At 49.9% G+C, this 22,907-nt stretch overlaps 2 protein-coding genes and 1 long non-coding RNA gene across 4 annotated transcripts in view; all 3 read right to left on the reverse strand.

Annotated features, from left to right (window-relative positions):
* Positions 1-11,841, reverse strand: part of LOC144734166 (uncharacterized) — a 96,134-nt gene extending 84,293 nt beyond the window's left edge. Inside the window, exon 1 of one of the 2 annotated variants that reach the window (XM_078616243.1) lies at positions 11,309-11,841. In XM_078616243.1, the coding sequence (XP_078472369.1) occupies positions 11,309-11,315 (7 nt within the window). In that variant the 5' untranslated portion in view covers positions 11,316-11,841. The remainder of the gene's footprint in view (positions 1-11,308) is intronic. The other variant, XM_078616242.1, reaches the window with a different exon arrangement.
* Positions 4,468-10,978, reverse strand: LOC144734164 (uncharacterized). The gene is made up of 2 exons (XM_078616237.1): positions 9,523-10,978; positions 4,468-4,800 (listed from the first exon to the last, which is right to left on the reverse strand). The coding sequence occupies exons 1-2, from the start codon at positions 10,792-10,794 to the stop codon at positions 4,789-4,791; spliced, it is 1,284 nt and encodes a 427-aa protein (XP_078472363.1). The 5' UTR covers positions 10,795-10,978; the 3' UTR covers positions 4,468-4,788.
* Positions 11,842-19,896: 8,055 nt separating the features above from the next.
* LOC144734121 (uncharacterized) lies at positions 19,897-22,696 on the reverse strand. Its single transcript, XR_013588479.1, has 2 exons — positions 22,482-22,696; positions 19,897-20,538 (listed from the first exon to the last, which is right to left on the reverse strand). It is a non-coding gene; the product is annotated as an uncharacterized LOC144734121 (long non-coding RNA).
* Positions 22,697-22,907: the final 211 nt, after the last annotated feature.

The raw sequence follows: 22,907 nt of genomic DNA on the forward strand, positions 1-22,907 counted from the left end.
GGGGGTAAAAAGATTTTTGGAGGAGGGGGGGTTGACAATTTCTGGAAACCTTTTAAATCAACTATTTACCCCCCACTTTCTATAACTTTTTGATTTAGGACTTCTGAAAGGCTCTTGTGATTTTGTTGACGGACAAATGGACAGACAAACGGGACGCCGGGCTTTCACAATAGCTGAGTATTTGTGTATGTGTATGTTATGTTTATATTCTTTGGGTCTTTTGGTAAAGTCACGTAGATAGGTTCAAAGAAATAACAATAAACTATGACGTTTCGATCGCAACACAAGCGTTCATAATCAGGAAGCGGATGACGAATGCTTGTGTTGCAATCAAAACGTCGTAGTTTTTTGTTATTTTCTTTGAACCTATCTATATGACTTTACCGAAAGACCCAAAGAATATGAATTCCTGCAGTCACGAAAGCTTTAAGTCAAGTATGTTATATTTTTTAAGAGAAGACAAGTTTTTAAATATATTTTCCCCCCGGGCAAAGCTGGGTACTTCCTGCAAGTTATATATAAGGGCCAAATCCCATATACGGCCACTACCAAGCAAATGAAAACTCTACTACCCAAGCAAAGCCAAAAATGAATAAACAAATTAAGTGAATGGCACCAAAACAAAGAGCACAAACAACAAACAAGTTATCACAACGAAGAAATTAGTCCATTAGGTCTACTGCACATCCCAGACAACAGTCCCATCTTCCCAGCCAAGCTAGGAAACCTTTACAGGCAGGGCGGTGGTGGAGTGGCCAAAGAGTTACGACCAATGTATATCAGTCGGTCAAATATCCTGAAATGGAATGACATATTTTTCAACGGAGAAGTGCAAAGGGTCAGCCAGAATAATATTTTACATCCAACACTGTCAAATAAAACTCGGCCAATCGAAACCCAGAAGCATTTGTTGAGGCCAATCACACTATGCTTGTGGCGCTCAGAAAGTTGAAACCAGTTCAGGGTTTTCCTGTTAAAACAAATCCTGCATTGTTCCAGGAGGACAATTGTGGATTGAGACTTAAATGAGAGAGGTGCATCTCTGCAGCTGCACTGATGGAGGAAAGACCTCCTACTAGTGGGAGCTCTTGGAGAACCCTTCTAGAGGGTATATGGGCCTACTCTTCCATGCTGACCAGACATATTCGGAGAAGTTGCAGTACCCATGCTGTTAGCCCACAACACGTGACCTGCTGAGCAACTAACTACGGTGTACCCATTTATACTGCTAGGTGGATAGAGGTGGGGGGATGATTTAAGAAACTTACACCATTGTTTCAACTTCCATGCCATGGGATTGGACCAGTGACCTCTAGATTGCAGGTAAAGTGTGCTAAGTGTAGCCGATATGGGCTTAATGTAATGAATCACACATATAATTGTGAATGTAGATACTGTAATGATGACCATGGATTGGACCCATCGACTTAAGTGACTGCACAGGAGGCCATGTCAACCAGTGGAGTAATCAATTCAGGGTACAAGCCATCGATTCAGATTTTGGTGGACCCTGTACAGGTGTAATGACAGTAGAGTCAACCTATGGTGTGAGTGGACTAGTGGCCACGGGAGGTAATGACAGGGGAGTCAGCCTACAGTGCGAATGGACTAGTGGCCACGGGAGGTAATGGCAAGGGAGTCAGCTTGCAGTATGAATGGACTGGTGGCAACGGGAATGATCGAGAATAGGAGCGTGGCCAAGTGACGGAATAGGACGGTAGAGTCTACTGGTAGAGCGAACGTCTAGAACCAGCAAGATGGTTCGGGAATGTGGGCGTGGCCTCAGACCGCGGGAGACTCGGGGCTGTTGCAGTGGGGTTTGCGCCTGTTCAAGTGAAGGTGTCTTCAATAAAATAAACCATCTCAAGCAAGTGTGATAAGTCATCATTACACAGGTAACACACACATATTTACAGTTCTGTTAAAACATAGCTATACATAACTTTAATAATGACTATTGTTATTCTAATACAAATTAACCGAAAGGTGATTAATCATGTTAAATAGCTGCTGATTGTTTAATGATAGTAAATATAGTCATCGTTAACTTTTTGATAATTAAATGCGATTTTAATAGTTTCATAAAATTATTCGGGCGTTGTTGCAGAATATTCACACTTGCACTCAATACAGGGATTGAGCAGTGAGGTGCTGTGTAACGTGGGTTTGATTAATGTGCATTTGGTCTCAATTACAGATGTGCTCCTCAGAAGAACACTTGTAATATAGAGTTGTCATTGCACAACCCTCTGGGGTGTCTCTTGGTGGTGGAGTCACTCGATCCTCAAGAGGAGGGCAGAACACAACCCAGAATATCGACTCATCACTTCCGAACTCGTCTATTTTTGTTGTTGTCTTTATTAGCCAGCCCGTCCCCTCATGACGATCATGGGAGGAGAGGGATAGGGCGAGCCGCTTACATAAGAATTACATCATGGCAGCAGTACTATATTTCTTCTTACCTATAAACGTCATTTTTTTGTCTGTCTGTCCATCTGTCCGTCTGTCCGTCTGTCTGTGGATGCGTGCTTGCAAAGGATTTGGCTCGCAAACCGTGGGGTTTTTTGTTTTAAAAAGTAGCCGGGTACCACGCCATAAGCCCCGTGGTGAGCCAGCACTATTCCGTTTTCACATCCATAAACTTTTAAGTAATTAAATGAACAATTTAGTGCTATTTTTCATTATTTAATTAGTTATCCGCGCTGCTAAAGCTGCCCCGGGGTTGCCCCTAGCAACGCACACGCATCATCGGTGGAGTGGGGGGGGGATTTCTCATTCGCGTTTAAAATGCAAAAAAGATACACACAACGCTGAGGTAAATTCATGAAAGTGTCATGTCTTCTTCTCCCCCCCCCCCCACCCTAATGTGTGCACTTACTACTATAGGGTCGGTAGATACTAATATTATAGCGCTTAGATAGTATTATTGGAGCACGGGCGGAGGGATGGTAGGGGGTGGGGAATAGAGGCCCAGCCCCCAGCCTGCCAAGGTGCCACCTCGGCCGGCTGGGCAATCTAGGCGAGGCCGGTGGCTCTGCACGGGACTAGGCCTCACCACGCCACTCTGTCAGGTGAGTACTTTGTGCTATAGAGTCGATATATACTGCTAAAGAGTCAGCATGTACTACTGTGGTGATAGCAGGTACCACCACAGTCAGTATGCACTGCTGTTATCATAGCAGGTACCACCACAGTCACTATGCACTGCTGTTATCATAGCAGGTTCTACCACAGTCAGTATGCACTGCTGTAATCATAGTAGGTACCACCACAATATACATTGCTCTAATCATATCAGGTGACCACCACAGTCAGTATGCACTGCTGTAATCATGGCAGATACCACCACAGTCAGTATGCACTGCTGTAGTGAAAGCAGGTGCCACCACAGTCAGTATGCACTGCTGTAGTGAAAGCAGGTACCACCACAGTATGCACGGCTGTCATCTTAGAAGATGCCACCACGATCAGTATGCACTGCTGTAGTGAAAGCAGGTGCCACAACAGTATGCATTGCTGTAATCTTAGAAGGTACCACCACAGTCAGTATGCACTGCTATAGTGAAAGCAGGTTCCTCCACGGAATGCACTGCTGTAATCATAGCAGGTATCATCGCAGTCAGTATGCACTGCTGTTATCATAGCAGGTACCACCACAGTATGCACTGCTGTCATCTTACCAGGTACCACCACAGTCAGTATGCACTGCTGTAATCGTAGCAGGTACCACAACAATCAGTATGCACTGCTGTAATCATAGCAGGAACCACCAGAGCAGTAGGCACTGCTGTTATCATAGCAGGCACCACCACAGTATGCACTGCTGTAGTGAAAGCAGGTACCACCACAGTCAGTAGGCACTGCTGTAGTAATAGCAGGAACCAGCACAGTCGGTATGCACTGCTGTAGTTAAAGCAGGTACCACCACAGTCAGTGTGCACTGCTGCAGTGAAAGCAGGTACCACCAAAGTCGATATGCGCTGCTGTAGTCATGGCAGGTCACACCACAGTCAGTATGCACTGCTGCAGTGATAGCAGGTTCCACCACAGTCAGTATGCACAGCTTCAATGATAGTAGATACTGCTAACGAGTTGGTAGATACTGCTATATAGAGTCAGTTGATACTAAAACAGTCAGTATATACCACTACGGTCAGTTAATACTGCTACCATCAGTAGATACTACTATACAGTCAGTAGATACTACTATGGTCAGTAGCTACTGCTATAGAGTCAGTAGATACTACTGTAGAGAGGAGCCGACACGAGATTGCAGGGGTCTCGTCCTTTATTCCTTTCCTTCCATTCACACCTGTCGCCAGCCGTCCCAATCCCGTTCCCGCCAAAGGCCCCTTTTTCCCGCCCGTTCTCTCCTTATATCACCTCGATCACCCCTCCCCCTAACCCATCTATTGGTGGGAATCCTTCCCCTGACACCCCTACATCACCCCCCCCCCCCCCCGGAGAAAAAATAACCGTCCTCGGTTCTGCCTCCCCCATGGACCATTTAAGTCTCCCCATGCCTCCCACCACTGACAGTGACGACAGCCCTTACCCCCCCCCACAACCATACAATGCAATATAACACAACAAATCAATTGCGCGGCCTGCCCAGGTCTCCAGCCAGCATCCCGTAACAGCCCGGACATCCACAGGCAGCAGATGACCGTGGCGGCCCCCTCCTTCGAAGGCCCTCTCGTCGCGGTCCCTGGTTCGGTGGTGCCGGTGTCGCCTTGCCTGGCGCCGCTGTCTCTCCGGCCCCCGCTCGTGCCGCCGCTCCGTCAGGCCTCACATGGGGTGCTGTAGGTGACAAGGGAACACAGGGCACCGAACCCCCTGCCGGTCGGCGCGTGGTGGTCGGCGACCTTGGCCTGGGTAGGGATGATGATGATGTTGGCAGTGATGTTGGTGGTGATGTTGGTGAAGATGACGGTGGAGAGATGTATGGCTTAAGGCGGGTGGGGTGTACAAACCATCGTCGCTTACCCAGTTGGACCTGGACGCACTGCGGTCGGAGTGCTTTGATGACCTCGACCGGCCCTTTCCAGGGTCGGTGCAGCTTTGGTGAGAGGCCAACCGGCACCTGAGGACAGTGTAGCCATGCCTGGTCCCCGACTTTAAAGGGCTTGGCTGTCACTGTCCTCTCCCGTATCCGTACATTACTCTCTTGGCTCGCGGCCGATGCGGCCTCGGCTGCTTGGCGGGCCTCTCTCAAATAAATGAGGGAGGTCTTTAGTGCCTTCGGCCATGCGTCGGCTCTTGCCGGAATGTCCGTCAGCTGCACCTCAATAGGCGGAACGGGATCCCGTCCGTACATCAGGAAAAACGGCGAGAACCCGTCGCCGCGTGTGGGGCCACCCTGTACGCCGCTAAGACCGATGGAATGTGGAGGTCCCAGTCGGAATGGTTTTCGTCCACCACTTGGGACAGCATGGCCGCTATGGTGCGGTTAAGCCGCTCTACCATCCCATCGGTCTGGGGATGATATGGAGATGTTCGGACCTTTTTAGTGCCCAGGATAGAGCAGACGTCCTTCAATAGCTGTGAGGAGAAATTCCTGCCCTGATCCGTGAGCAACCGCTCCGGTGCCCCCTTATCAAGGACATAGCCTCCCACGAAGGCATCGGCGATGGTCTGTGCCGTTTGGTCCGGGAGGGCCCACGCCATCGGCCACCTCGTGCAGTACTCGACTCCGACCAACAGGTATTTATTTCCCCGTGGCGTGACCGGCAGCGGTCCCAAGATGTCCAACGCAACCAATTCGTTGACCCTGGTCACCGTGATGGGCTGTAGGGGCGCCCGGCTTACCCGGGGTGGCGGCTTTCGCCGCGCACATTCGACGCAGGTAGCGACCCATCGATGCACGTCAGCGGTCATACCTGGCCAAAAGTACCGACCCTGTAATGTGTGCAGTGTCTTCCGCCCTGCCAGGTGCAGCAGCTGGCGGCCGTGTACGTCCATAACCAATTGTTGACGCAGCGACTCCGGAACTACCAGGCATCGCCGGCGCCCTGTCGGGTCCCATCGCATGAGGAGATCCTCCCATACGATGTACTCCTCCCCCCCTGCCTCTGCTGAGGTGCGTAGTGTTCGCAGTGGGGCTTCCTCCAGCTGTAGCCGTCTCCAATCGTCCAAGGTCAGCCCCAGGTCGTGGTCGGTCAGCTGGACCTCACCCTGTGCGCCCTCCGCCGTGCGTACAGGAGCGATGACCGTCCCCTCCGGCCTCGCCTCCTTGCAGCGTGCCCCGCCTGTGGTGCATGCACAAGGGCCCTGGGGCACCAGTCGGGACAATGCGTCTGCGTTGGCATGTCTGGTCCCTTTGCGATGCACTACTTGGTACCTGTACTCCTGCAGGCGTTCTATCCATCTGGCCAGCTGGCCCGAAGGCTGGTCGATGCGGAGCGAATACTGCAAGGCCGCGTGGTCAGTGCGGACCGTAAATTTGCGACCATACAGGTAGGGTCGGAATTGCTGCACAAAGTGAACGACTGCCAGGAGTTCCCTACGTGTGACGCAGTAGCGCTGCTCCGCTGATGAAAGCACGCGACTACCATAGGCGATAACCACCTCCCGACCCTGCTGGACTTGCGACAAAACACTGCCGATGCCCACATCGCTGGCGTCCGTGTCCAGGATAAAGGGGAGGCCAAAATCCGGAAAGGCCAATGGTGGTGCATCTGTCAGACGTGAGCGCAGCTGCTGGAATGCCTCTTCCTCCAGAGGGCCCCAATAAAACCTCTGGTTCTTCGCCGTCAACACGTGCAAGGGCTTGGCAATGGTTGCGAAGTTGGGCACAAACCGGCGGTAGTAAGAAACGAAACCCACAAACCGGCGTACCTCCGGAACCGTTGTGGGAACAGCCCAGGCCCTCACGCAGGCCGTCTTTTCCGGGTCTGTAGCCACTCCCGACTCACTGACGACGTGGCCCAAGTAGCGTACCGACGACTGCAAAAGGTGGCACTTCGACGGCTTGAGCTTCAAGTTCGCGTTCCGGAACCGCAGGAACACCTGACGCAATCGGTCAATGTGTTCCTCGAATGATCGGCTGAAAACAATGACGTCGTCCAGGTAGATGAGGCACGTTTCCCATTGGAGGCCTGCCAAGGCCAACTCCATTATGCGTTGGAACGTTGCCGGCGCCGTCTGGAGGCCCATAGGCAGGCAGTTGAACTCGAACAGGCCCTGTGGTGTCCGGAATGCTGTTTTAGGCCGGGAGTCCGCGTCTAGTGGGACCTGCCAGAACCCGGACAACAAATCCAGCGTACTGAAAAATTTTGCTCCCGCCAGTGCATCCAATGAGTCGTCGATACGTGGTAGGGGATATGCGTCGGCCAGCGTGACGGCATTGAGGCGTCGGAAGTCCACACAGAATCTCAGTGACCCATCTGACTTCTTGACTAGGACCACCGGTGCCCCCCAGGGACTCGAGGATGGAGAAATTATGTCGGCCCGCAGCATCTCCTGCACCGCTTGTTGAATGTGCCCTTTTTCCATTGGGCTCATTCTATATGTGTTTTGGCGCAGGGGTGCGGCATCTCCCGTGTTGATGTGGTGCTGTGACAGATTTGTGCGCCCTAGGTCGAACGGTCCCCGGCTGAACACGTCCGAGAACTCCTGCAATAACGAGTGCAGCTGCTGTTTCTGGTCGGGCGGCAATCCCGGCTCAGGCCCCGCCAGCTGGTCCATCCACGATTTGGCCCCTCTGTCCTCGGACTGGCTGATGCTGCCTACAAGCTCGGGCTCTGTCCCTGGGGCTCCTAGTGACAAGGGACTAACGTGGGCCAGAACTGTTCCCTCCTGCACCGTCGCTGTTCTATCGGAGGTGTTCAGCACCTGAATGAACAGATGCTGGTTCCTCTGTACAATAGTTTCGGCCCCCACCAGCGCATGACGATCCATGGCCGCTGACGCCGGAGACACCAGGATGGGTGAGTCTGGTCGGGCTGTCACGAGGGGGGACCGATATTGCAGCGGAACCAGCATCTGGGCTGCCGGGGGAATGGAGACAGACTTACTGACCAGAGCCTGCACGTAGGGTACACCCCGGCTGGCCCCCTCCGCCTTTAGGAAATGGAGATGCGTTCCCTGGACTTCCACCCGCCCATTGGCCAGATCGATTTTCATTGGCATCCGCCTCAGAAAGTCCGTCCCCAACAGGCAGGGTACGGGCAACGTTGCGGAGACAAGGATGGGTCCTGCTACCGAAAGCTGCCCAATCTGTATCGGGGCTTCAACCTGGCCCAGGAAGCCCATGCTGCCTCCATTTGCTGCAATGAACGTTGTCTTGACGGGGACTAAAGGTCGGATTTTATCCGGCAGCATCTCATGCATGGTGCTCGAGATGATCGTGGCTGATGCCCCCGTATCGACCAAGATACGTGCCGACACTCCCGCGATTTCACCGACCAGGACCGAGGTTCCTGACGTGGCCGCTACCACCCGCCTTGCCAGCTTCCTCCATTGTGTGGCTGAGTCCAGCCACTGACCAGGCGGCGTCTCGTTATCCTGTGGTGCATGGTGAAATGATGGGGGGTGGGTGTGGATGGACTGAAGATGGGGTTCCTCCCTTTGGAGTGCGTCACAGCAGGGTGAACGCGCCCTTGTTACATAGTGTGGGCTTACCCCTGGGTTGCGGGCTGGGCTCTCTATGTAGTGCAAATTGCCCCCCCTAGGTGACGTAGGATGGGCCCCCCTTGTGGTGTGGGGGGGCCCCCCCATTGTAGGGGGCGGTGGGGACTGGGGGGTGGGCCTTCCCGTGAGCCCCTCCCTTTCCTTTGTCACGGGGGCGTGGTCCCCCTGGTTCCGTCTCGCTCTGTCGCAAAGCGGTGGTGAGGCGGGTCGTGGAATTGCTCCAGGGCGCAATGTCAATCGTGTGGGCTGCCTCCGCCCCCGGGCCGTTGCCCCTGGCAACTCGCCGGCGTTGCAGGTAACTGGTGACGTCACGCCCGCCGGCGACGTCACGCCCGCCGGTGACGTCACGCCCGCCCGCGAACCCACGCCCGCCCGCGAAACCACGCCCACCCGCGACGTCACGCCCGCCCGCGAAACCCCGCCCGCGCGCGACGTCACGCCCGGCATCGACGTCGCTGCCGGCCGCGACGTCACTTCCGCCCGCGACGTCACCTCCGCCCGCGACGTCACCTCCGTCCGCGACGTCCCTCCCGGCGTCGGCGCGACTCCCGGCGCGGTCCCCGGCCTCGGCGCGATCCCCGACGCGGTCCCTGGCCCCGGCGCGATTCCAGGCGCGGTCCACGGCCCCGGCGCAATTCCCGGCGCGATCCGCGACACCACTTCCGACCGCGACGTCACTTCCGGACGCAACGTCACGTCCGTTCGCGACGCCACTCCGGGTCGCGATGCGACCACAGGCCCCGGCGCTATCCCCTTCCCCCGACCAGAACAGCGGGGACCGGGAAACGACACCACCGGCGCCCACCCCGAGGAGACTCCCGGTGAGTTCGCGGCGTCGGAATTGTAATTACCCGGCCCGCCCGAGAGGCCGGGTGGGACGGCGTCACTCGCCTGGCTCCTGTCGGCGTTCGGCCCCGGCAGGTTCCAGGTGACGTTGGCGGCCTCCGGCTCCGTGCGGCACCCCCTCGCCACATGCCCCTCGCGACCACAACGGTGGCAGACCCACGGGGCGTTGCGTCGGGGGGGCTCGGCGCGATGTTGTAGAGGCGGCTGCCAGCGACGCGGCGGCTGGTCCCTCTGCTCCGCCAGTCCCCGGATCGCCGCGTACACCTCCCGCAGCGATGGCTCCGTCTCAGACGTCGGCGGTCCGTCCCCAGATGCCCCACCGGCAGCCTGTGGTGACGGTGCAGGTTCGGCAGTTAGTGTCGCTGGACCAAGTAGCGCCGCGGCAACGGCTCGGCTGTTCCCCCCCGCCGCGCCAGCCACCGGGCCCACGGGTGGCGCCCGGCCCATGACCTGCTCGTGGGCTTGGATGGTCCGGGCAGCCCACAGCGAGGTGCGTTCTTCCGGCGTCACTACGGGCATTACAACGCCGGCGCGGCAAGCGTAGGCGATGAGGTGCTCGACCACGAGGTCCTCGAGCGCTTCTTCAGCCAGGCGAGGGAAAGCTCTCCTCGCCAACACGAGCAGCGCCCCCCTGTAGGCTAAAGGGGATTCTTTAGCCCCTCGCTGGCGATCCTGGAACCGTTTAAAGGCTCCTTCCGCCGGGCAATAGATCTCCCCCAAAGCCTCGTAGGCCGCCTGTAGCGTGGACTTGCTGTGCGAGGGAAGGGAGGTGTAAGAGGAGAGTGCTTCTTTGCCCAGAACAGATGGCAGCGCTCGTAGGGCCTCTTCGTCTGTCCACTCGAGAGCGTGGAAGGCAGCCTCGAATCGGTGGACAAACTCCTCCCAATCTTCTTCCTCAGCCACAAACTTGTCGACGGGCCCCAGCCGACGCGGCCGTCCGGCCACCTGCTCTCCGTGTTGGGTGTTTAGCCCTGGGGGTTTTGGCGGGAGCGGCGGCGGCTGGCGTGACGAGGTTGGTTGCGGCTCCTGCCCGGCCGGCTGGTCGGCGTCCGGTTCCCGTGGCCTCTCCTCCCGTAGTACGCGTGGGGGTGGGGGTCCCGGTGCCGGCGGGCCCCCCATAGGGAGCCTCTGCAAGAGCTCCTGGAGCGCCCTCTCCACGCGGGCCATGCGGTCCTCCATGCGATCCTCCAGGCGATCCGGGCCCCCTTCTGCTGCTTCTGACAGCAGGCCCCCTTGTTGCCCAGGATGTGAAGGATCCCCGGCCCCTGCTTCCTCCTCCCTCGGCTCCCTCCCGCGAGGATTCTTCTTTGTAGCCATTAGGATCCCACCGCTGCCACCAAATGTAGAGAGGAGCCGACACGAGATTGCAGGGGTCTCGTCCTTTATTCCTTTCCTTCCATTCACACCTGTCGCCAGCCGTCCCAATCCCGTTCCCGCCAAAGGCCCCCCTTTCCCGCCCGTTCTCTCCTTATATCACCTCGATCACCCCTCCCCCTAACCCATCTATTGGTGGGAATCCTTCCCCTGACACCCCTACACTACTATAGAGTCAGTAGATACTGCTATAGAGTTAGTAGTTACTACTATAGAATCTGTAGATACTACTGTAGGTCCAGTAGATACTACTATGGTCAGTAGTTACTACTTCAGTCAGATACTACTGTAGGGCCAGTAGATACTACTACGGTAAGTAGTTGCTACAATCAGTAAATACTACTATACAGTCGGTAGCTACTACTGGCTCAGTAAATACTACTGTAGTCAGTAGATACAACTACAGTCAATAAATAATACTTACTCTGTTGTATATAGGGTGTGTACGTTTATATACCTGTCATGCTCGAACCGACACGACCGCTTCTTGTCTTTCCTCGTTACTTTATTTCGCGTATTTCGCTCAACACTCCTCCATCCAACATCGCTCAACGTTCCTCCCGCTAACACCGATCCACAGTTCTCCTCCACGCTCTCCGCTCGCTCGCCACGTTCCGCCGGCCTCACTCGCTCCCCTTCGCTCCTTCGTCGACTCTCCTCTCCACTCTCTCCGCCACAGTTCGGCTGCTCTTTATCAGCTCCACCGTCCCACTCTGTCGTAACTACATCAGCTTCTCTTCCCACACTCCAGCCGCTTTCTACTGGCTTCGTCGTCTCACTGTTACTCTACACTTCTCCACTGCTACCCTACGCTTCTCCACTGCTACCCTATACTGTTACTAGCTCTGCTGCTCCGACTCTTCCATCCTCTGTCTCCTCCCAGGCGCAAACTCTCGTTTCCTCCGAAAAACCCTGTCTTCAGCCAATTAATTCCCGATTAATCAGGGGCATCCCCCGCGACGCCACTCGCCCCCAGTTCCTGCTGCCATGTGGCATGTTTTTCCAGACAATGTGGCGCCACTCTGCGACAACAACACCCTCTCTGCCAATCAGCGCCCTGCACCCTTAATTACTCCCTGCCACCTGCTACCATCCTCAGACATCACGTCACCTCCTTTGGGACAACAACAACGACCAGCCAATGTGTCCTCATTTGCTCCCACTGTACGCCGCGTGCGCGCACACCGACTTCAGCGTGTGACGCGTATCTCAAGCACTACATACCTACGCGGGGGTAAACATATTTTTTAAGGTGCGGCGTCGACAATTTTCGGAAACCTTTGATATTAACTATTTACCCCCCACTGTCTATAACTTTTCGGACTTCTGTAAACCTCTCATAATTTTATTTTTCGATTTAAAGCTTTCGTGACTGCAGGGATTCGTCTTCTTGGTTCTTTCGGTAAAGTCACGTAGAAGGGAAGTAATAAAATAAAAAAAACATAATAAAATAATATAATATATTTATTATGTTTTATTTTTATTATTTTATTACTTCCCTTCTACGTGACTCTCATAATTTTGTTGGTGGAGAAATGGACAGACTAATGTCCCACCAGGCTTTCACAATAGCTTAATATATGTGTATGTATATGTAATGTTTTCAAGAGAAGTTTTGAATTATATTTTTAACCCGGGCAATGCCGGGTATTTCCCGCTAGTATGATATAAACTTTACAATATTACTACAATGCTGACTCAACATCATAGCGTCCATGGTGAGCTATTTCCTATAACACTCGGCAACCTAGCAGCATTTATTTAACAAGCCAAGACTCATTAGGACTGGATTCGAGTAATAACAAATTGTTTATCATCATGGGACCTCCTTTGTCAGTGTAAAAATATAAGTATAGGTTTTCCCCTTTTTTCTGGCAACAAAACAGGTGTTAAGATGTTATAACACCAAACTGAAACATTTTGCAAGGTATCATGTCTGCATTAACCACAGATACTTTTGGTGAAAATACAAACAAAAAACATCAACTGATAGTATATGCATTGTCTTTGAAAGTGATTGGTCCACACCAGGGACAGCTTTCTTTAGAGCATATTGTCAAAAACAGTGTTAACAGCTGTTCGCCTTTTGGCGTCCTCTGGTCTAACACTGTTTTTTGACAGACTCTAAAGAAAGCTGTCTCTGGTGTGGACCAATCAGTTTCAAAGACAATGCATTTCCTTGTCAGAGAATGATTTTTTTAGTATTTTCACCACAAGTATCTGTGGTTAATGCCGACATAATTCCTTGCAAAAGGTTTCAGTTTGGTGTTTTAACATCTTAACACCTGTTTTGTTGCCATAAAAAAGGGGAAACCCTATTCATAAATTGTTTAGCACTTTTTCATATTTCCGTTTTTAGCTGGACATTCCTCAATAGCGGTTGTGCCAACTTAATGTGTTTGACCTCACTGTCATGAAAATAATAGGTGGTGACCAGTGGAGAATGGCGTGCGGCGATCGGTCAGGTGGAGCCCCGAATATTTGATTTGTCTCGCACGCTCTTCAAATGTTACTGCTTAAATTAAAAGGTGGAACGTAAATGAAAGCATTTCCATAAAAATGTATTGAAACCGCATTTTTTATGTGTTGTTCTTTTTACACTGTTGTTGAAAACATTTCTCACGGTGGTGGTCAACGGTGCCCCAACTCGTCGCTTTGGCCACCAGGGGAGGGGGCAAGGCACTCCCAGCCTGCCCCACGCTCGTTACACGATGCCCGTTGGTCATAAGGCCCACAGCCAATCAGAAGCTGCAAGGAGAAGTGCCGAGCGGAGTTGTGAAAACACGTGCATTTTGCCGGCACGCTTGCCCCTGCAATGAGACACTGAACCAACTAATCGTGAGGTTCCAGGAAATGTTTTAATTGTGGTGGAATGAGTTGCGATGCCCTGTCAACATTCCTGGCACAAACCACACCCCCCCCGAGTGTAATCGACATGAATCCGCACTGCAGCAGGTATCGGGAACCAAAATAACAAGAAGAGCCATTTTATTCAAGTTCGGTCAAAAAATACTTCTTTCAAGAGCCGCAATTCAATGGGAATGAGACAGTGATCCTTAATAAATAACGGTCACGAAACAGTTATTGATTAGCAGCATGCGGCTCCGTGGTGAAGTGGACTTCCATGGTGAACTGGACTTCCATGGTAAACAGGACTTCCATGGTGAACAGGACTTCCATGGTGAACTGGACTTCCATGGTGAACAGGACTTCCATGGTAAACTGGACTTCCATGGTGAACTGGACTTCCATGGTCAAGGGTCGGCAACCAACTTAACAAGAAGTGACATTTTTTTGGTTAGAATTTCAAGAGCCGCGCTGCAGTCCTTAAAGAGCCACCGCATGCGGCTCTGGAGCCGCAGGTTGCCGACCCCTGGCACAGAACAATGTGGAAACTTTCTTCCATTGTTGGCTCCATCCTAACGCTGCCTCACTATTCGCAATTTTGGCTGCATTGAAGAAATTGTGGCGGAACAGATGCAATTCATCCCTGGTTCCAGAGACGACCCTGAATGAATTTGCAAAACGTGGAATGGGGTCAATTTTAGTAATGGGTCAAAAAGTAATCACTTTGCCAAAAAGTGGCAGAATAACAGCCAAAATAATGCCATTAATTGGTTTGCACTTGATTCTGGAAAAACCCACAGGTTGATTGAACAAGATGTTACGTTTGTTGGTATTAAAATAACTTTGTTCATTATTTTAGCTATGAAATTGATACTGATGCGGCACTTCCAGTTTAAAGTTAACAAATCGCCCACATACTAATCGTGCCACTATTCTGAATGCTACCAAAGGGTACACTGACTTCAGCTGAGCAAAGTGTACCCTTGAAAGAGAGTCGAAGCGAGTCGTCCTGCTGAGGGAACTTTATTGTTCCAGTAACGCGCACTTCGTAACACGAACTCGGTAACCCACACTCGTAGCAACCTCGTTATTCACCAACTTTTACAACTACAAAATTTAAAAAAAATTATTTTACAAGGTAAGGCCCACTGAGCTACATAGCTCTTTTTCAGAAGCGACCTAACCAAAAATGATAGCTCAACGAAGTGGCTTATTACGTGGAAATTTATGGCAGCAGTCAAATACGCTAAGCGCATGATGATTCTAAATGTGGAGAGGAAGACCAGAGGACCCGGAGATAAATCCATGCGACCATGGGAAGAGAGATGCCAACTTCAGATATACAGTTGTCAGGGTCGGGTTCGAACCCACGGCTTCCTGTATACCAGGCGAGGTAATTAACATCCCGCCACCGCAGTACCCTACCTGAGCCTCAAACGTTCAGAACACACCCCTTATCGATTCTACCCTCCCGCCCACCCCTGCTAAAACCTTCCACCAATCCCTATCAGCCTCTTCACTTCCTGCAATATATCTCTCCTTTGCGTTATCTCCAAACTCCCTATCTCCATTTTCGCGCGCCTTTGCTTTTCATTCGTTATTTGCCTTCGGGTGGGGTCCCGCGTCCCTGCGTGACCCCACCCCCCATCGTCTTGCCTGTGGTGCCGTGTTCCCCCACTTCACCTCGGCGTGCCCTTCACCCCTCACCCCTTCGGTATGACCTTTACACTCTGGACCCAAGGACGTGAGTTTTTTCAGGATGAAGGTGGATGTGTGACCAGCGCGTGAATGACGCAAAGTATGCGAATGAGGTAACCAGAGCCACAAACCACAGGCATTTCTTGGCGCCTGGGGCAAGGTGCCATGGCTAGCCCTCCCCAGCCCGCCCCAAATATCAATTTAAATTGATATGGCACTTAGTATGATAATACTTGAAACAGTCGCTTAGTATGTGGTATAATATATATTTTTATATTGAGCATTTCTAATGTTAATGACACCAGACATGGATACATTGTTTTAATAACGCCACAATCAATTGTCCCACACATAAACCAATTAATGGTCAATTGACGAATATCTTGATTATACTCTTTGATTATGTTCAAAATCTATACAATATTGTACTTCACATGAACGATTACGATATCGGACAATGTTCCACCATCAAAATACAAATACCATTTTCAAAAATGTTTATGGCACAAATGCCATACAAATATTTCCATACATTCTGTTTATATTTCAGACATACCACAAAACTAATGGCAACTATTCATTTTAATCTGTAATGTTTTATCCACGCACATGTGACGAGCTTAATCAATATTTGTCAGATGACAGAAGTCCTTCTCCATCGTGACAATGTCAGAGCCCGATAATGCCGGACTGCACGTGACCATGAGGACCATCTTGAGTGGACTATGCCATCCTACTATTTTTTTTATTTTATCAGGTAAGGCCCACTGAGTTATAAAGTTATTTTTAAGAAGCGACCTGGCCACAAATGACAGCCCAATGAAGTGTCTTATGTGCACATTTATAGCAGCCAAATACTCTTAAGCGCATGTTTCTAAACGTGAAGGGAAACCTGGAGAAAAATCCACACGACCACGGGGAGAACACCCAAACTCCAAATATACAGGCGTCAGGGTCAGGATAGAACCCACGACCTCATGGATACCAGGCGAGGTAGTTAACATCTCGCCGCCGTGGCACCCCCATCCAATCCATTGTACAGGATGGTCCCAGACATCTGGGTCGTCCAGATGCCATGTGACCCCATCTAATTGACCCCTAACATTTTTATTTCTATTTTAAACAAACTTGACTTTAAAAAATATTAAGTTTTAGAGAATCAAATGTGGGTCACAAGACATGTGGACCATCCTGAAGAGCCCAGATTAGGCATCCGTAGATTTGTATCTGTTCAGCCCTTTGAAGTACTTTAATTGCTTACATTGGCAATATTTTGAAACAAATATATCACTGCCTGTAGGAGGTGTTTCCCATTTACACCGATGTATCATTTAATCATGATGGCCGGCCTGCGCTCAATTTGTTGCTGGTGCAAGTGCGTAGAACAGGATTGGAGACTGTAACTTTTACTTAACCGATCAAGAAAACAGGGGGGAGCTTTAACTTCATTTTATGGCATCCCGTCATGGAAAACAACACCTGTTCCAGAGATAAAGAATGTCAATGTGCCCTCAGGTACTAGACTGATAATAATCCTGCCCAGTGATGTCGTAAATGTTTATGACACTGGGCATATCACGTAGCACTAGGAGACGCAATGCTTGGGTAATCCAGGGTGTGAGCGGCTGCCATCGTGGGGACTGTGCTAACGTCTGTTTGGCTGTTAGCATTAGGGCACATCTTTAGCACAGGTTGACTAGTTTATTTAGGACTAGCAGTCAGGCTTGTGTTGGGAGCTAGTTGGCTCGTGCGGCTAGAAGATGGAATAGTGTATCAAAGCCTGTTTGACTTGTTCATTTAGGAATAGGGATAATGTTAGGGCCTGGTTGGCTAGTGTGTTTATGGTTCGTGTTAAGTGCTGAATGGCTAGTGTGGTTAGAGTTGGGGATATAGTGTTTGGGGCTGAACGGCCAGTTTACTTAAGACCAGTGTTGTGGTTAGTGTTAAGAACTGGTTGGGTAGGGCTAGTGTTAAAGGCTGGTTCGTTAGTGTGTTTAGGGGTAGGGCTAAGTGTTAGTTACTGGGTTGCTCGTGTTATGACAACTGTTCTTTTAACGTGGCTACTGTTGTTAGAGATAGGGCTGCGGTGTTATTGGCAGTTGTGGTTAACGGTAGGGCCAGTTAGTGCTTAGGGCTGCTTGGTTCAATTTGGTTCACAAGGGCAGGGTTGTACAGCATCTACATTCATATGCTATGTAAATGCAACTCGTAATATACTCGAAACGCACACATGGAATGGTGAAATAATTATAGGTAATATGCCCAACATAATCAACATTTCCACACGAGCAAAAATCAACAGTTAAACTAAAACTAAACATTTGTTTTTCTTTTACCAGGTAAGGTCCATGCACTGAGCTCTTTTTCATAAGCGACCTGGCCACAAATGACAGGTCAATGAAATGGATTATCACGTGGAAATGTTTCGCAGCCAAATACTCTAAATGTAGATTTATAAATGTAGAGGGGGAAAAAAGTAATTCCTTCTAAACAATTTAGCATTTTAAAGTAGACGTGTATTTGAAGTATTGATTTTTCAAATCCCACAATGATCGTATAGTAAAAGGTTGGTCTTTTATTGGACACGTGGCATATGGCCAAGTCACGTTCTTGAATAAAAAAAAATCTCCCACATCATGCAAATCTCTCTCGGTGTTTGGTGTGTGCATTTTAAGTCGTTTGATATTTTAATAGAATTGTTTACAGATCTGCGATACAATAGAAAAAAATAGTCTTAAGCAGAGAAAGCAAGGCAAATTACATGCACACACGCGTCTGCAGTACATTTCACCGACATGCATTAAGCAGGTTTTCTTTATTCATACGAAACCTGCGCAAAGCGGACAAGACATTAAGCCACGTCACCTTGTACGCAACAACAAAACTGAGATTTTCAAATATCCATACCGTTGAAAAGAATGAGTTTTATTTAATTCATTGAACTTTGTTGATTTGATTGTCCATGGAATAAAACACAAACGTGGATAACACCGGCTGTGGGATGGACTCAATTGCATCATTAACTAAGGGACATCTATATTCGATGTCTAAGCTAAAGCAACAAAACGAAACTTTGTTTATTTTACTAGGTAAAGCCCAACTGAGCTAGAAAGCTATTTTTCAGAAGCGACCTGGATATCACAAATGATAGCTCAACGAAGTGGCTTATTATCATCACGTGGAAATTTACAGCAGCCAAATACTCGAAATACGTGATTCTAAATGTGGAGGGGAAAAACCGGAAAAAAATCCACGCGATCACGGAGGGAACATGCAAACTCCAAATATCCAACAGGCGTCACGGTCGGAATCGAAGTCACGACCTCCTGTACGCAGGCGAGGTAGTTAACATATATAATGAGCTCTCAAGGGATGGTGATATTGAAAAGGCAATCGATATAAAGCACCTTGTAAAAGCCTTACAGCCAGGATCATGGTCATACATTTGAGGCAATGATGCAACTTCTGCAGCTGTTGCACAGGTGTCCCCCTTGCGTGGGCTCATCAGCACAGCGCAGTACATTTGACCCATTGCCACGGCGACATCCCCTGCTGTTGTAAACCGTTCACCTGGAGCCGAATCCGATCAATTTCGCAACTTTGTTTGCACAGTGACCACGTGACGGAAAGTCGCGGCGGGAGTCTTGATTAAAGCGGACAGATGTTCACCGCTGTTACCGATCGTTGCTCCCAATGCGCTCATTTCCTTTCCCTTCGATAATCATCGGTGTTTGCAGTTCTACATTGCACACGCTTTGTCAATAATTACATCCAAAATGTGCCGTGTAACTGTGAGAAAAATAAAAAAAAATAGCGCGCGTGTGTCTCTCGTGTATGAGGAGCGGTGGTGTAGTGATAAGCGCTACGATGCTGTACGAACCCGGCGACTCGAGTTCGATTCCCGTTCACGGCCACCAACACCGGTGGCGGTTATCTGAACCGGTCCTGGGCCTCCCCCTAGGTCGACTCAGCCTCAAATGAGTACCTGGTGTGGTGTAGTAAACATCGCCACTGGGGAGACAAAGGCGGTCGGGCGTGGTGCTGGCCCTCTCGAGTATCGAGCTGGCCTTCATAGGTGCTACTCGCTAACAGCACTTGCCCCAACAGCTTGTGTAAGGCTACACGGGGGATCTTTGTTTTTTATAGTATAGAACCCTATAGATTTGGGGGGAGGTGGAGGAGTGTTCTATACAAGACCAACACCAACTGAAGACTAAGAGCCCCAGCCCTGCTAAATTCGTATTATAGCCAAGCCCAAAGAAAGTGTTGGTACAAACATGAGTGCGATTAGGTGATGGGTGTTGCAGCCTTTCCTCGTACACACAGCAGGGTGGTGGTGTCCAGAGCCAAAGCGAATGGTTTCTAAATTATTACAATTATATAATACGTGTCAAAAATGTAAGTTAGGATTGTATCATAGGAATTGAGATCAACACACTCTTAACAATTTGAATTCAAATTTAACCTTAAGATTTATATTCCCAACGTCCATTGCACAACTTTACTATTTAAAATGAATTTTATTTGTCATTTCATTTGAATGACTTAATCACACCAAGCTGCTTTGAAGATTAATATTTAAAGCAGCCTTCGAACATGTGTGAATAAGTGGTTAGTTGGCATGGTTAGGAGAATGGGGCGAGTGGAGTTTGATGGTAGTGGTGGAGAGATGGCGGTGGTGAAGAGGTGGTGTGGTGGTGGAGATGGTGGCGGCGGTGGAGAAATGGTGGTGGACGTGGTGGTGGAGAGATGGTAGTGGTGGAGAGATGGTGGTGGAGAGGTGGTGTGGTGGTGATGGTGGCGGTGGTGGAGAGATGGTGGTGGACGTGGTGGTGGAGAGATGGTGGTGGTGTCCACGCCGAACGCGATGGTTGCGTGGTGGCACTCCGTCCGCACCCATGCGTAGCCAACCGTGCTCATCGGAGGCTGCGCTGGAGATGGACAAGCGACTCAGAGTCCACGCATGAACGCCTGGGGGACCAGGAGGGTGAGTAGTAGCAAGCCCAGCGCCGGGATGGGCGTCGACGCAGAGGAGGGGGTCGTTTTCGGCGCTGACGTTGACACCGTGATGGTCGACGTGGCGAGCGTGCTGGGCTTGGCACTGGTGCTCGCCGTGGCGTTGCCGCCGGCCGTGGTGTTGTTCTGCAGTGGACAATTGATAACCTCGCCTTCGTGATGTTGGCAAACTGCCACCGTGGACTGGACCACGGGGGTGATTTTTCCGCGACACAAGTAAATAGATAGTGAACGTTTAACACGTAGTGGTAATTGTAGCAGGGCTTTCACGACCAGTGTTATCCACAATAGAGGCCTTTGGGTCAGATCGCGTGAATATAAATATGTCGTTAAACCCGCCACCACCCGACACAACCAATTTACATGTTGTGTTTGCGTAACAAACCTTACTAATTGGCTGTGTCGGGTGGTGGCGGGTTTAACGACGCATTTATATTTACGCGATCTAATCGAAAAACCTCTATTATGGAGATAGTAAACGTCTAACTTTAGTTAATAAAAACTAAGAATAAACATTTGCCCGAGCAGATCGAACACCATGCAAATAATACGACTGCAATTACTTCACGAGGCAAACAACTATAAAATAAAGCTTCTGACATTTGGCTATGCATGCATGTTGAAAGAGAATGTAATGAATTACATTTGAAGGATCGGGTAAGCAACTTGGAAGTTCGGAATAGAGCGTAAAAAGAAAGTGTTGTAGATGCATTCACGAACGATGGTTTGTGATGGGTGGGATACTTGTGCAGCCTAGAAGAGGGCAGGTGACCGAGATGGCCATTGCAATGGCACCCAGAGGTCATGGCCAAGGGAAAGACCTACATTCGCGTGCTGCTGATGATGATGATGACGAAGCTATCCGAGAGGATATTGGAGGTTTAGCAAAATCTCAGAGATCGAGCAGAATGAGGTGATGGTGAGGTGTGATGGCATCGTCAGAAATGGCCGCAATCTCGTCTCGATCTCGTCGCAAGTCGCCTCCATCTCTGCGTTATCCGCCAGGCCAGCTTCCAAATGGCTGAACGACAGGCATGCGCCACCACCCTCCCAACTCTAACGTGGGACAAATGTGCATTCGCTTAAAGAAGAAGAATAAACCTTTTTCAACTAAATCGTCTTTAAGAATTGTAATCTTAAAGACGAGTCCCTTGAAAAAGGTTACTTATTATTATTTTCTTCTTCTTCTACTTGAAGGAAAGGAATCGCACATCAGAGACAGGGGCGGCGATTCTAAGATACTCGCAGAAAACCGACAACACCACCGATGTGGAGTGGAGGGCGAGGGTTGTGGTGCGGGCACCCACGGCCACACCCTCAGTCTAAGATCCCATCAGTGCCGAAGTGAAATTTTACTCTAAGAGTAGACCTTGAAGGTCAACTGTTAACTGCAACTGCTTCGGGATCTGGCAACAAAGGAAAGGAAGAAAGAAGGAAGCAATGGCAACAAGGTCTGGTGATGGCATTAACAGCGCTGGTCACGATGAACTCTTCATTTTAAATCGAATACCTCCCCAGCCGCTCCAAGTAAGCTGCCACTGAATCGGCTACGAACCCCCCGCCCTTCCCCCATACAATCAACAAAGATCAGAGAGAGTCAAACATTTACAATATTTGCCTAAACATAACTGTTGATATTATATTTAAAGTACATCGTCACACAATCGTCAAGGGGACGGCTCACCAGAAATGCTTTGTCGGAGATTAAATGTGCTATTTTGTACGACTCTATGCTGAATGAAATCCCATTCTTTGGTTACCCCAATTTATACAATAATTTATTTTCGCCACTTGCAAATCTACATTCTCAATATAGATAGACGAAGAGAGAGTAGAGTCGATTCATTGCACAAATCTGCAGATCATTTAACCACATTTACTGCATGGCACGAAGAACCCACAACGTTACATGCATGCTGGTGATGATGGATTCAGGCAAATGTATATTCCTTTGTACAATAAACAACACATCATCGGCCCTCAAAAGTCAGTACAATCGTTTAACAACATTTCAGAGCAACACTTCTAAGAGCCCACGGAGGTGAAAATAACAAGACGTTTATGCTTACAGCAGCCGAAATCACTTGGAGGAACGCTGGCAAAACGATTAGCAGCAGTAGGATTGTGGAGGTCTTCATGTCTGCTTTGAAAATGAGCAGCAACAGTGACTTCAGAAAAAGCAGTTACGTTAAATCTTATGTTCACGTGCGTCTTCACTCCGACTGTGTCTGAGCTGGAGATGTAAGCTGTGATCTCAGGCGATCTCGCTTTTAAAAAAAGGATTGAGATCCTTGTAATCTGACTCCTGCTTAAATAGCTTTCGGTTTCTTATCTTTTCTGTCGTAAAACCTGGCTATTTATAAACACGCCTCCCAACCCGGCCATGCCATTTACTTCTGCAAATGTTTGCCAATGTGACATTGCAATAAAAAGTTTGACGACAAAGCGTTATATATTCCTGCTGATAAAAATTTCTCATCAATTACTTCTTCTCT

This window comes from Lampetra planeri, chromosome 50, assembly GCF_965212315.1.
Source record: "Lampetra planeri chromosome 50, kcLamPlan1.2.h2, whole genome shotgun sequence".
Taxonomy (NCBI): domain Eukaryota; kingdom Metazoa; phylum Chordata; class Hyperoartia; order Petromyzontiformes; family Petromyzontidae; genus Lampetra; species Lampetra planeri.